The sequence below is a fragment of the Parambassis ranga genome, chromosome 15 (assembly GCF_900634625.1).
Source record: "Parambassis ranga chromosome 15, fParRan2.1, whole genome shotgun sequence".
Taxonomy (NCBI): domain Eukaryota; kingdom Metazoa; phylum Chordata; class Actinopteri; family Ambassidae; genus Parambassis; species Parambassis ranga.
Window position 1 is genome coordinate 18,220,658 of NC_041035.1, and position 13,946 is coordinate 18,234,603.

The window sequence follows — 13,946 nt, forward strand, 5'->3', positions numbered from 1 at the left end:
GTGCGTCACCTTGCATACCTTCGCAGAGGGAAATAGATTTTTTTTTTGCCCACACTGTCAACAGAATGCTTCATTCTCAGGGCAGAGCCAGCAGAGGTAGTAGAGGTAATTTAGGTGGCAGCCGCTCATTGTACAGCCACAGCAGAGAGGAAGAACTCCTTCAATCTCCTAATCAAAAGAGCAGCTTTTTGCCGGGCAGCTTTTCAGTGCTGAGGTGTGAGACGAGGAGCGAGCAGAAAAACAGGTTCCAGGTGATAAATAGCAGGCCTGGTTTGGAAAGTGTCTTCTTTCTGACAGAGGATCGGCCTTTGTCTTGAAATGCGAGCCGCCTCTCTGCAGCCACTGCCAGCTTCTCAGGGGCTCTGACTGAGAAACAGAGGGGGTGGAGGGAGGAGAGAGATTTATGTTACAGGGGGGGATGCCTTGGGGTGACACGGAGGGTTAAAAAGATTTGAAGAGCTGTTGCTGTCTGTTAAAATGGATTACAATTTAATTAGAGCCATGGTCAAGTATATCCCCATCAATAATGCTTTCAACATGGAGAGCAGTGCTCAGATTGATGCTTTAGAATCAGAAGTTCTAAAACTTCTACTTTAAGTTGCTTTGTCTGAGTTCAGTGCTCAACAACCAGCAGCACTGTGAGTCTTTGTGTGTGAAATTTGAAATGCATTATTTATACAGCTTCTATTTAAGGCTCTTTAATTTGTCACTGTCACAGCTGCTGAGCTAAAAATGCACCGTTTCCTTTGAATTTATGACCAGTTTGGTTTATTTCGTTGTCTGGAAAACACTGTTGCCATTCTGTGTGTTAGAATTCCCCTTCAAATAAGCCTGACTAATCGAAAGACATGACACAGATTAAAGGGCTGGAAACATTTCGCCTTTCTTCTGTCAAACGGTGTCTATGTGTTGCAAGAAATTGGAAACTCCAGGGGCAAAAACCCCTCATATTTCTGTCAGGAAATGTACTCATCCCCCCCTGTTTTTAGAGACCTAATGTACAAAGCTTAAGTGGTCCATTAAAGCTAAGCTGAAGTTAATGTCTAGGTCCATCCTCTGTGGGTCTCACAGTGCCTGTTTAAAAGAGACATGCTGCCAGGGAAACGATGACCTTCCATGTCCTGGGATGTGGGACCTATCCGACCGTGACCACTGTGTCCTCAGGTGTGTGTTTGTGTGATACACAGCGTCTGTCTCACTTCAGCTGGCACACATACAATCCCTGCTGTGCCTACAACTGTACATAAACACTCACAGAGGAGTGCTTCAGATCCTGTTTCTTTGGAATAAAGCCTGCAGGAGCGGTGTGTAATGTCAGGTGATGGATGCAGTCCATCTAATCCGCCCCCTGTGTTGTCATTGATGGATGTGGATGACCGGTGAGGAACATTGTGTGAGCTCATTACTGCTGCGATGAGTGTCGGGAGTGCACGGACTTCTGCCTGCACATACATGCATGCATAGAATAGCTGTTGTTTGGTTTCACTGTGACCCTGCATGTGCTAAATGCATGACAGATAGGTGTTGTCAAGTCAGCCTTTTGCAAATGCGTGTCAGCTTTGGCGAGGGCGAGCGTGAGTCACAGGATACAATGAGTTTCATTTTAATAGCATTTCCCAAACCATAACTAAACACAGTGTTTACCCCCTGCACATCATCCGGGCAGAATGAAACACTTAACCTGTGGCTGCTGCAGCTGTGAGAGCTGGTAGAGCCGTGGGGGATTGTTTGTGAGGCATTCCTGCCAGTGGGAGTGCGGTTTTCCTGGGTTTATTAATATTAGCCATGAGGTCAGTAATCTCGGCTCCTGGTCGTAGAAGGCTTTGATCAGCCAGCATGACCAAGAGGGAGTCAGCAAGAGGCCTGTGAGCTCTGCAGTGGACCCTGACTCACCAGGGCTTTTTAGTGGATACATCTCATTTGCAGGAACATAATAGTATGTTACAGGATTAAACACAAATGTGGCCGATCACTGTGGGATGAGTGCATAATGATAATATTTCATATGTGAAATGTGAGAGATTTATTAGTTTTGTTTTGAAAGGAATTCAGTTCAGCCCTGTGAGAAGAAGAGTTAATGCTAAGGCCATTGGTCAACAAATTGATCTTTGATCAGTTGAATACAGCAACAGCTAGCATTGATTTGTCAAACATTTTTTTTAACAGAATATGAAGACACCTACTCATCATGAGTAGTGGTAGCTCATAAGAGAAGCTGCTTGCAGCACAAACACTTCAGTTTTTCTTGTATATAAAGGCATCACAGACTCATCAAATGTCAGGCAAAGGTGTTAAAGGTCTGCACCGTCTTTGAGTGCCAACACTGTGGCATGAAAGTACAGCCATTAAGAAAGCATGGTGATGTTAATAAAGGTTGAGCACATTAGCTATTCAAACAGCAGAATGCCCTTAACTGAAGTGTCTCAGTTATGCACCAAGAAGTGCTCAGTGTTCTCTCATTATTATTATGATCAGCATAATCTGATTATGTAATCACAACTGCTGCTGTAATTTATTCCAGTGATTGAATGTCTGTGCTTGAAAATGATTGTGGTTGCCAGAGTGCAGCTGTTTAATTGAACTGTTTCATTAGTGCTCGACAGCCTTTTTTCTCGCTCTCTCTCTCTGCGTTGTGTCTGTGCCATGTGTGTGTTGCCCATCCCGCTCAGAGCGAGCTGTTACCCATACTAATGCAGAACTGGATTTCAGCGGAACCACTGTAGAGATCTCATTCAGGACGTTGTGATGGGGAGGAAGGGAGGGAGGGAGGTTGAGGGGCTGGTTTTTGCAAGGCTGTCACTCTCTCATTGAGAAGCAGAGGAACGCGCCTCAACACATCTTACTCCAGCACAAAGAGAGGCTGTGATGTACATACAAATGAGCCCATAATAGGTGGTTTTGTCACTCAATTCCTTCTTAGTTTAATCTGACAAACAAACCCTCAGTATGTGTGTGCGTCTGTGCACATTTCACACATCCATGCTTACCAGCCTGGTAAGCAGACACTCACCTCAGCCCCGCCAACCCCCAAGTTTCTTCCTCAACCCCCTCAGACTAAATCCTGGGAAAAGCAAAACATTGTTCATTCTTGGTGTGCATGACCTGCAGGAGATGGTGTGTAAAGCAGGAAGTAATTAGAGCTAATTATTCTGCTTTAATCATTGGGGGAAAACCTCCATGGCTGCTGCCTCACCCCTGTAGCTTGGTTAACCAGAGTTTTTACCATATAATTATTGTTCATAGTGGTTCGTTGTTCCGAGACAAAGAGGCTAAGGGGTAGGATGCCCTCAGTTTGCACCCATTCTGAGAGGATTCCACAAATCTATGATAATTTTACTACTATCAGATGCCAAACACGTCCACACGGCACATGTTTGTTGTTACATTTCTGCTTTTAAATCATCACAATAACTCTAAATTATGGTCTAAAGATTTAGAGATTTTTTTTTAGATGACATTCAAGTTGATATATTTCAATCAGCTCTACAAGTGCTGCCATATTGGCTCACTTTTTCCCAGCCAGATCTACACTATGTAGTGACAGCACCCAGGAACTAATCCATCATGTCCTGCAGGCTCTTTAGAGGACAAGGAGATGACAGGTGGAATCTAGACCTCATGCCACGGCTCCCTCACAAGAGTTGTTCACATGTACCTGGGGAGAATTGAGCCCTAATTGTCAGGGGAAATAGGACGGCCTTACAGGGAGGTTTCCATTGTAGTCAAGGCAATTAAGTTGGCTTCTTTTATCTGAGTGTCTTCTTTGAAAAGACACATTGTCCTCGGCTGCTGAGTGAGCACCGGGATGGGACCAAGCTGTTAGCAGCTACATTCCACTGCAGTGCCATAAAAGAGGTGTGTGTGTGGGTGGGTGCTGGGGTGTCAAGGTCTGTTGTTGGAACACCACAGATGCCCTGTCCCTGATTGCCTGACCGTGTCGCATCCCCAAGACTTGCTAAGTGAAAGAGGCTTCCATTTCTTCAGTGCTGTCAAGACCAATCTGCTTTGCGATCCCTGTTCTGCAGTTAAATAACCGTTGCGCGTGTGTAGGCCTTCCAACCATAAGTGTTTGCTCTGTAGTATTTTACCTCAGAGAAGTTAGCACAGAGTCTGAACTTACTTTATAGCCCAGTTGTTGCAGTGAGCTGCTTGATCTTGTGCCTGACTTCTTATTGCTCTTTTTGAAGCCAGAGAACTGTTAGGGGTGGTTGGATATATGCCTGTAAGGACTTGGCTCACTGTAACAAACTCTGGACCAGACTCTGCTCCGCTCTTCACATCTTTGAAAGAGGTAGATGGTGTGCGCCGGACCAGGATTGAGCTGATACTAGGGGGGTTGCGACACATCATGCCAGACACTAAAACCAGGTTAAGGGAACAATAGGAGACCTGAGGAGGAGGAGGAGGTGGAGATGAGACACTACCCTGTGAAGTCTTGCAGCCAAGCATTTACGATAGACCCCTGCATGTCTGCTTCTCAGTGGAGTGGAAAGGAGGACTGGAGGGCTGAGGGGAGCCAAGCTGTGCTGGGCCAAGGCATGTGGAAGGAGGAAGAAGTGGGATCCAAGGAGAAATGGTGGGGAGGGAAAACAAACCCCACAACCCGAACACCACACTGTGAAAGAGAAACTGACAGCCACAAATTAATTCAACATTTCAATGAATCATCTCTCCGTTTGGATTCACTAATCCACCGCTCCCCTCCTCTGTCCTCCACCCCCTGTACCCACGCATCCCTTTTTCACCCTCCTTCCAACCATCCAAACTCTTGAAACTCCTGGAAAGAAAATTTCAGCTGTGTTGCGTATCTTTCCCTTCCTCCCACTCATCTACATTTAATTAAAACATCAAGTGAGTGTTTGGGAGTGTGAACAGTGCCGATCTTAAAGGAACATATGGCACTGTATTTCTCTGACCTACTTTTTCATAAACGGGGTACCCTGCAGGATTTTTATATTACTTTTGGATGAATATTATATTGTGAAACCTGATTAAGATGATAATGTATTTGGAGTAACCGGGGGATTTTAGTATATGGAGGTATTTTTTAATAATTTACCTTCAGAAATTTTAAATACAAGTTTTCTTAAAATCAGGATTATGGAGCATAACAATGAAGCCATAATAAAATATGTAGAAATAGAGGAACAGATGACATGGGGTCATCGTTTTAATAGATAAGTGGTTGTTGTATAATCACTGTTATAGAATCACATCACATTGCGTACAGTCACATTAACCATAGTTGACTTTCTGGGTGTGAAATGAAAAACACAAACTTTCCTGCCACAGATGACTGGAGGCACCGTCTTATAAAGCATGCATCATGTTTTTATTACCTCTCTGTGGTTTGTGCACATTGCCAAATATATGTGTGTCTGAAGCGTGTCTGTGCTGAATGCTCGTGGTGTCTGAGGCAGCCTTGGTTCTTCAGACCCCCTCGTACTGCAGCCCGGGCCTTCTTTTCTGCCCTTATGCCGCTCACTCAAGAAGCGGAGTCTTGACGGTCCAGTGGCTCTCCCTGTGAATACCTATCATTGTCCTCCTGGTTTGAGGGAACTCTAGAGTCTGGCGTAGGACTTGCTGGCTGGAGTTCAGGAACTCTGCAGGGCCAGAGATTAGCAAGGCATGGCAGGATCCCTGATAACTGACACCCTCCACGCAGGCATCCGAGCCTCTCTCCCATCCCGCTAAAGACTACAGCCACAAAGACGCCTTTCAGCGCTGGGCGCGGTGGCGCTAATCCCCTAAGCACAAAGACCCGAGCCACCGATAGCATCTAAATAACTCTTCAGTAAATGTCATTTGCCTGAATTAGCTGTATAGTATCTCATGATGTTGGTGGCTTGCGTTGTGGGGCGTACAGAAATATTTGTGCCTGTTGTGATTTCTCCTGATGTGCTGCTGAGTGCTGGCACTTAATAAGCCAAAAGAACATGTCGCCCACTGAGCTGGTTGGCCAGTAGGGTGCTTGGCCTCGGGGCTTAGGTCACTTTAGTGCTGCAGCTTTGTCTACGGCATCCTTAACATTCATGTGGCATCAAGCGGCCTCACTGTTGGCCCTCACTGACACCATAGCCTTTAACTGTCTGGATGGGGCAGTGCTGGGTGAACACATCCATACAGTCGATATTGCCTTCTCCTATATGAAATCGCCTGTGGCCATCGACCACTGTAGAGGCTTCTTCTCCCAGGAGGATCACTGTCCTTCCTTGGTTGCCGTGGAAACGCCTCTTGGAAGATGCATTCAGGCACACAGGGATGCATGAAGGATGCTCTGGATGTCTCAGATTGTCCCGACCCCACCTTTCTGTCTTTCTTGTCTGTACTTCCAGGATCTAATTATATGATGCATTTATTTCACTGCTGATGACCTGTTTTCCTCTCCTCTAACCAAAGGGAGAGTTCATTCTTTCTCTTTATAATGCAGCTCACATCCCTTCCCCGTGTAAGCATATCATCCCATTACAAGGGCATGTCTGGGTCTCCGTCAGACAAGACCTCAAGCTGCACAGGGCTACCGATCAATACTTCTCTCTGAAACGGAGAAAGGGAAACAAACAAGCTGTGTATACAAGTCTACAAGGCATGAACTATCCCCGTAGCTCTCCTCCCTGCTGTCCCTCTGGTCCTGGATGAGTTACAGAGTTTGAAAGGGGGGGGGGGGTTTACTCAGCACAGTGCTCCGTCCCTCCCGGCTTCTGTTCAATAGGGCCTGACACCCGAGAACTGGACCAGAGCTGTTTTAGCCCTGCAGCCTGGCTTCTGGGCTGAGGCCAGGTGGAAAGATAGATCTGACTGACTGTTATGGGTGAGTCCGTGGGCTGAAATTATTCATGCTCATGTTGTTACTGTGTAATTCGATCTGTTATTGTTTGCCGTTTGCTGGTAAAAGTGCCACTTTTTTTCCTGTCGGGAAAGACCACTTTGGTAGCAGCAGGCGTTTTGAAAGTCTGAGGATGGATCAGTTACTGAAGCTCACCCCAGACTCTGCCGCCTGAGAAAAATCATTAAATCACTCGAGGTCTGGAGGCATCATTGATGTAAAGAGAGGCAGAGCTGCTCTTTGTGCTACTGATACATGAGTGGGGGAGAAACAGTTACTGATGACACTTAACAGTGAGGGTTGCCTTTACACGTTCTTGAAGCTGCCTGAGATTTATTGGGCATCGGCCGTTTGAAGATGTTTAAAGTCTGAATTTGAGACAGTGGGATTTGGGTGGCTTATTATTTGTGTGCTTTCATTTGCCGCCCCAAACAAAACAAAAAAGAACAGGAGTGTAAGTGCTCTGTGGACACTATATAGGCAGACGTATGTGGACACCATATCTGCCATATCTGTTTGCTGGCCTGTTGAAGGGTGAGGCCAGGTGCCTTTTAAATCATGATAATCAAGTTCATCATCTAAATGCTTTAATATGCTTCCACACAGGTGGAAATTTGGACCTGGGAAAAGTTCCACTTATTTGTCTATGGAATGTTACAGATGTCCATATAATTTTGGCCAGTTAGGGTTAACCACAGGGTGCACAGAAAGGTCATAGATTGCAAGCTCATATAATAATCCATCTTGCCAGGGTTCAAGCTTGTAGCTAGATAAGTGGTTCAGAACAATCAGCCCACTGTGAGGAATCACTGGTAGGGACATGTTTTGGATGTGTAAACGGTGTACAGTGGTGAGACAGTAGGTTAAAGTTTGATAGAGTGTCCTTTTCTTTGCAAACAGTTTCCAAGGACGGTCATGCCAGTCATTCTGCCGTGTGACTTCATTATGAATTCTAGTCCTTACACTGTCCTCTCCTCAGGGGGTGTTTGCCTGTTTCCTGTGTACATGCAGCACCTGACATTTCAGCGCTTATGTCGCCTTTTGAAAGCAGCTCTTTTTGCTGTCACAGCCTCCAGTAGCTACAATCAAGGTTGTGTTAAGTTGGTGCATTTCACTCCCTCACAGGAAAAAAACCCCATGTACCTCCTAACCACATGCGGCCCTAAAAACAACATTCACCTTGAACGAGATCTGCGTTGAGCCACAGAGCATGTAAGGCTACATATATGTGCTGTATTGTCCTTATAATGGGTCCTCCCCCTCAGGCTGGGGGTGCTGGCAGAGACAGAAAACCCTCCTGCTGTCTTTCTTTCTTTACTTAATCCTCTTATAAATAGGCCACTGTGTCTATTTTACAGGCAATAAAGCAATGTGTTCTGAGCATGTCAGAAAGGTTCAGGGGGTGAGCGGTGAGGCAGAGAGGTCTCCCATGGTGGCACAGGTTCAGACTTTAAAAAAATGAATCTCTGTGTATCTCCTACTTTTTCTTGCACTGTCTGTTATTTAGCTTTACCGTCTGTCCTGTGGCGCTCAGATGGAGCCAAGATGAACCTAAAACAGTAGGATGGAGATAAGTGGGGAGAGGGAGCCAGTGAAGGGAAAAAATAGATTTATGCTGCTCATGGGGGCTTTCAAAAAACATCGCTGGTGCACCTTTTCATAGATCGTTCCTTTGAGGCAGAGAGAATGCGAGAGAGAGGGGAGGATGTGTTGACCTGAGCTGCTCTTTGCTGGATAAAAAGCATTACCCAGAAGCCCTGTGGTTCTGCTGCCGCCAGCGTTGACAAACCGTAAATCCATTATAACCATGTAGTTTTTTGGGGGGAAAATCCTATATAAAGCATGAATAGATAGATTCATATTTACACCTGGATTGATTCATCTCATCCTGCTCTCCATTCAGTTACATGCAGGGTTTCTGTGCCAGGAGGCAACACACTGTTACAGCAGCCTTGCATTGTGTGAGAAGTGCGTTGGGAGAAAAACACATTTAAACGATAGAAACGTTGCCTTAAGGTTGTGCTGGAAAAACACACGAGTGATGCTGGCAGACAGAAGCCCGCTGCTGCTTGTGTCGTTAAGTCTGTGTTGACGCTGAGCCCGTGGCTAACGTTCTTGTTTTCTTTTCTTTCTCTCCTCATGTCTGCTTGGACCTGACTGATGTGGCCCTTTTCCCATCAAAGGTAAGCCTAAAAATATTTCCACTGCATTTCGGTCGTGGGAAATGTCCACCTGATCGCTTCACAGTGAGAAGCTTTAGTATTTCCTGATTTCTTAAGCCATTGATCAGTGGCTCTCTCTTGAGGAGAGGTGCTGGAATTGTTTAATTGCTTAGTTTGTATTAAAACAGGGGGACTACTGATGGTTGTGGTAAAAAAAAAAGTGAAGATGGCACAATAACAAGCCTCTTGTTAACACAATACACAGCAATTACAAACACAAGAGGCAGCATCATTTCATGTGCAAATGAGGCAGTGTAGAAGAAAAGAGGATAAATGAGTCACTTGTTTGATTTTACTTACTCTTGCAGTCATGTTATACAAACTAAGATATACTATCTCCAGTCAACCATCATTTCCATGACGTCAGACTGTGTTTCAAAACCCGGGTCGAAGTATACTTTGGTGGCCATTAATACCTCTGGGCGGTTCGCCTAGGACAGCCTATATGTGGGGGAAACATTGTACAAGCTGTCTCCTCTCTGCAGAGGGAAACAGAAAAATGACTTATGAGCAGAGGAAACAAAAATATCCAAACGGGATCAAGTAGAGCACTGATGTGGCAACGATTATGGGATAGCAGCTTAACCACGGTCTCACAGGGAGGCAGGAGAACTCAGACAGGAAACGGCATTGTCCAATCCTGTCCTAAAAACAAGACAGGCTCTGACAGAAAGACAAGGAGGGCTCCAGCTTCACAAACAGGTAATTGGCTGTCGGCCTGGGAGACGGCCCAGCATGAGACCTGATTCATTCCACACACACACACAGAAATGTCTCTCTCCCTTCCTCTTCCTCTTCTCTTCCTCTTCACCTCTGAGAGAAGTGCTTATAACAACAGCTGCTGCCCCGCACCCAGTTAGTATTCACACACAGCCAAGCAAGCCAATTAGGGGCCTTATAGCGTATAATTGTGCGTCTGTGATTGTGTGTGTGTGTCTGTAGGTGTCATTTCATTAAGTCTCAGGGGGTCGCGCCACCTCATGCGGTGAGGTGTCTCTCCCCAGAGTGTGAGTGACAGGACTGTTGGAGGGAGGCCATTGTGCCAGTCAGGCCTCATTGGTCTCCAATGCTGTTTACATTAACAGGGAGAAGAATGTTATCTGTGTGTGTGTGTGTGTGAGGGAGAGAGAGAGAGAACTGATGGCTGAACTTCAACCCCATTCCATCACTGGTGGGGAAATAATTTTAATGCTTTGGTTTATTCCATTACTCAAAGACCAGCTTTACACTTTAATACCACATACACAGTTTTTATTTGTTCTGCTGAGACTTTTATACGAAACAATCAATAACGCTGACCACCTGGTGGCTGGATACATTAACAATTGTGAGTACATGTAAATCTAAGCCTTCTATGTATGATAGTTGTTAAATTTTCCCCTTATCTGACTGTAAGCAACTCACTCCCCGGAATATTGCGGAAGTGCTGTAAAGAGCAGCACTTAGAGGAGGAGGAGAGCGTCTCTCCAATGTGAGAGGAGCTGCATTAAATGTCAGAGACATCCAACTACAGGACTTCCCTCACAAACAGTTATTGGGATTGGGATATCTAAATTAAGACCAGCACAGAAGCTTTTAGTTTTAGAGCGCTGTGGGAGTGGATGTGATCCTGCTCCTCAAAGATGTTTTACAGTTATTCTTAATGAATGTGAGCTCTTATTTTTAACTTCCAGTCGCAAAATTGGGGCTAAACATGTCGGGTGCTTTGCTTGTGCCTGATAAATGCATCCTATTCTTGTCGACTGTTGTCTGTAATTAGATGAGACAGATTGTAGGTTTTGCTGATTGTTTCTTTTCCCTTTGTCAATGATCAAGTCTCCATTAGTAACACTAGTGCTGCTTACACCAGATATTGGAGAAAAGAAACCGGAGCTTTAGTGTGGATTTAAAAAAAAAAAAAAAAAAAAAAACAATCTGTGGAGGAGACACTCGGTCTCCTTGCACTGTGGCCCTTCACAACAGTTTAGATTAATGTAGAGTTAACTTGAAATACAAAGCAGGAGAGGCAGGAAAGTCTTTTTTAGTGTCTTGTTAAAGCAAACTGACACTAGCACCAGCCAAGAACTGACACCCGGTTTGTGTGGACAGGTCACTGTATGCACCCACTGCAATACTACTTACACATCTGGACAACAGCAAAGAAAAGAAAATGAAAATAATATTATTCAGTGACCCAAATTGTTTTTTTGCACTCTGTCTGAAAAGGAACCATGAAGCTCCACTGAGCCAGGAACACAGAGGGGGGGGGGGGGTTGGCTGGTCACAATCACCGCTGGCCTTGCCGCAGTTTGTAATTCCATACACTGGCATCCTCATTAGACCAGAGCCTTGAGCAGAAACAGACCATGTAGATGAGAGACCGCTGTCCATTTGATCCCCAGGATGCTACCCAGATACCCTGAACACAACCACGACCGAGCTGGCAGAATGGAAAGCTTAAGGGCGAATAAACAGATGCATTGGCATGCATCAAACATGATCTTCATTTTCTCTCGTGGTCTCTTCATCTTCATCTTCCTCCATCCCTCGAGTTTTGCTTCCCTCATGTCCTGCCTCGCCGCCTGGTTGGACATTTGTGGAACAGATGTGGAGATGGATGCAGTTTCCTCTGCTTGGATGTCAGAGAAAAGATGAATGATGATGATTAATATTCTTGAGGGAGTTCTCTACTCACACATACATAGACCTGCAGATTGTTTCTAGGTTATATTAAGGTGAAATAAATGCTGATAGAACAGAGCTGTTTGAGCAGAGAGGTCGTATGCTGGTCCAAGTTCTTGGACCTTATCGGTCAAAGCTATCTGAGCGGAAGTCTGTCTTCTAGATATCACCGTGTCTAGATTCCTATCAGCAGGTGTAGTACCTGGGCAAACACTCCACTTAGAGACCAAACATTTCATTTCCTATCCAGAGACCCTGAATCTATAGTTCATATGAGGTGGTGGGCCTAGAATAATGTGGTTCGAGTTGAAACGGCGCCTTCTTCTTGCGTGCGGAGGTGTGAAAGGTGAGGTGCACGCTGAGCTGTTGAATTGTTCATAGAAACAACATAATCACCTGAATCCTGTTCAGCTCAACCTGAGTGGGTAGAAACATGACAAGTGCCTTGTGTTGCCAAGTAACACAGCCAGTAAGTAGTAAGGTGATGGTCCATAATAATAGATGCTGCACGTTTACAGACCTTTGAATAAAGCTGAATAATATTAACATGCAGAACAAAGACATTTAGCATATCCAGGATGTTACAATAGAAGTCATTTTTAGTGTAATGGAAAAGATTTTCCTCCATTGTCATGCTTCAATTTGATTTATCTGCTCAGTATTTACATCCTGTACCGTAGTTATCACTCATCAGTCTCTCAGTGCCACAGCTGGCATCCACCTGTTAATGATTTACAACTAGATGGAACACAGATTATATCCATTAAATCACACATTCTTTCTGGCAGAAACAGAAACATTAAATGTTTTTTTTTTTGCCCTCTTTGCTCTCTTCAGACACTCTCTCTCTCTATGCTAATACAAACATTGACATTGCTTTCACAGCTAAATGCAAGCCTGGCTGGTGGCCTGCTGCATCCTCTGTTATTCAAATAATTGCAGGGACTGCAAATGTCATGAAGCCCCCATGGTGCTCAAAAGGTCCCCCAATGGGATCTGAAAGTGGCTGCAGTGTCCTTTAGATATACAGCACGGTACGACAACTCAAAAGAGACTAAAAATCCAAAGAGAAATGTGAAGCCCTGACTCATGCAATAGCATTTTGTTTTCTTCTCTTCTCCACACTTTTTTAGTATTTTATAGAGATATTTACAGCTATGCTAACACTGAGGTACCCGAGGTTCGGACCTTAGTGTCGTTTCCAAGTAATAAAAGCTAGGCAATAGTTGCTGTACTTGGTTGCTCCAAAGATATTATAAAACATGCGATGTTTCACTTTGTCCTAATCGCTGGCATCTTTGTTTGTTTCATGTATGTGTGGGTGGATGATTGGTGGATGGTGGATGCTTCTGTTGCTAATATGATGGAGGTTTCAGTATTTATTTGACATTTCTCAGATGTCAGGTCATACTGTAACTGTACTGTTCATTTTAAGAAAACCTTAAGATTAGGAAAACCTTTATTTGTCCCACAATGGTGACTGTATCTGACGGTAACCATGACGATGCTTATAGTCAAAGGGCATTTTCCACATATTTAGCTAGCTGTGCTGTGTCATGTCTTAACACCTCATAACCAAAATGGAACCAAAATCTGCCTAAAGACAAAATCCAACAGTTAAAACAGCAGATTTTTGTAGCCAGGTGTGAAACACAAGCTGTCCCATTTTGGCTGCAGCCTCAAGTTTAAAATCTCTGGTGAAGATAATGGGCACAAAAAAAAAATTATAGTGCAGAAGTAGGTTAATCTCCCCCCTCCCCTCTTCTTCTCCCATCATTCTTCCCATGGCTGTGCAAACAGACCACCTGCTGACTTGCAAACATGATGTCACATGTGAGTGCCTTGCTTAATTAAAAGATAATACAGCCTAATTATAATCATTTGGGCTACAGATGCTTGAAAAACACCAGGATCAGTGCACACACTGACTCTGTAAGTCTCATAATGAGGTGCTTTTGATGTCAGATTTTATTTAGATGACACACATTCTCATTAAGGGTACAATTAGTTCCTTATGTGTCACGTCTGCCCTTAACTTTTTGTGTGTTTTTAATTAGGGAATCAATGGAAATCTCAGTTTAAATGTTAGTAGGTTTAATGCATGAATCCAGTGTAGCTGTATATTTAGTTTAATGGTGTTGATTTTGAGACAGTTTGTTGAAAACAGCATGTATAACAGTATATCTAATGCAGCTTGTCACACCTCCACTCATCACTCAGGAAAAGACAGTGAAGGC

At 44.4% G+C, this 13,946-nt stretch overlaps 1 protein-coding gene across 4 annotated transcripts in view; it reads left to right on the top strand.

Moving 5' to 3' along the window:
• The window catches only part of ptk7b (protein tyrosine kinase 7b), a 60,241-nt gene that overhangs the window by 16,335 nt on the left and 29,960 nt on the right, over nucleotides 1-13,946 (top strand). The window contains exon 1 of one of the 4 annotated variants that reach the window (XM_028422688.1): nucleotides 6,688-6,811. The exons of 2 other annotated variants lie outside the window; for them this stretch is intronic. In XM_028422688.1, coding sequence (XP_028278489.1) covers nucleotides 6,808-6,811 — 4 coding nt within the window. In that variant the 5' untranslated portion in view covers nucleotides 6,688-6,807. Of the gene's footprint in view, nucleotides 1-6,687; nucleotides 6,812-9,556; nucleotides 9,751-13,946 lie in introns of those variants that run through there. One more of the 4 variants, XM_028422685.1, reaches the window with a different exon arrangement.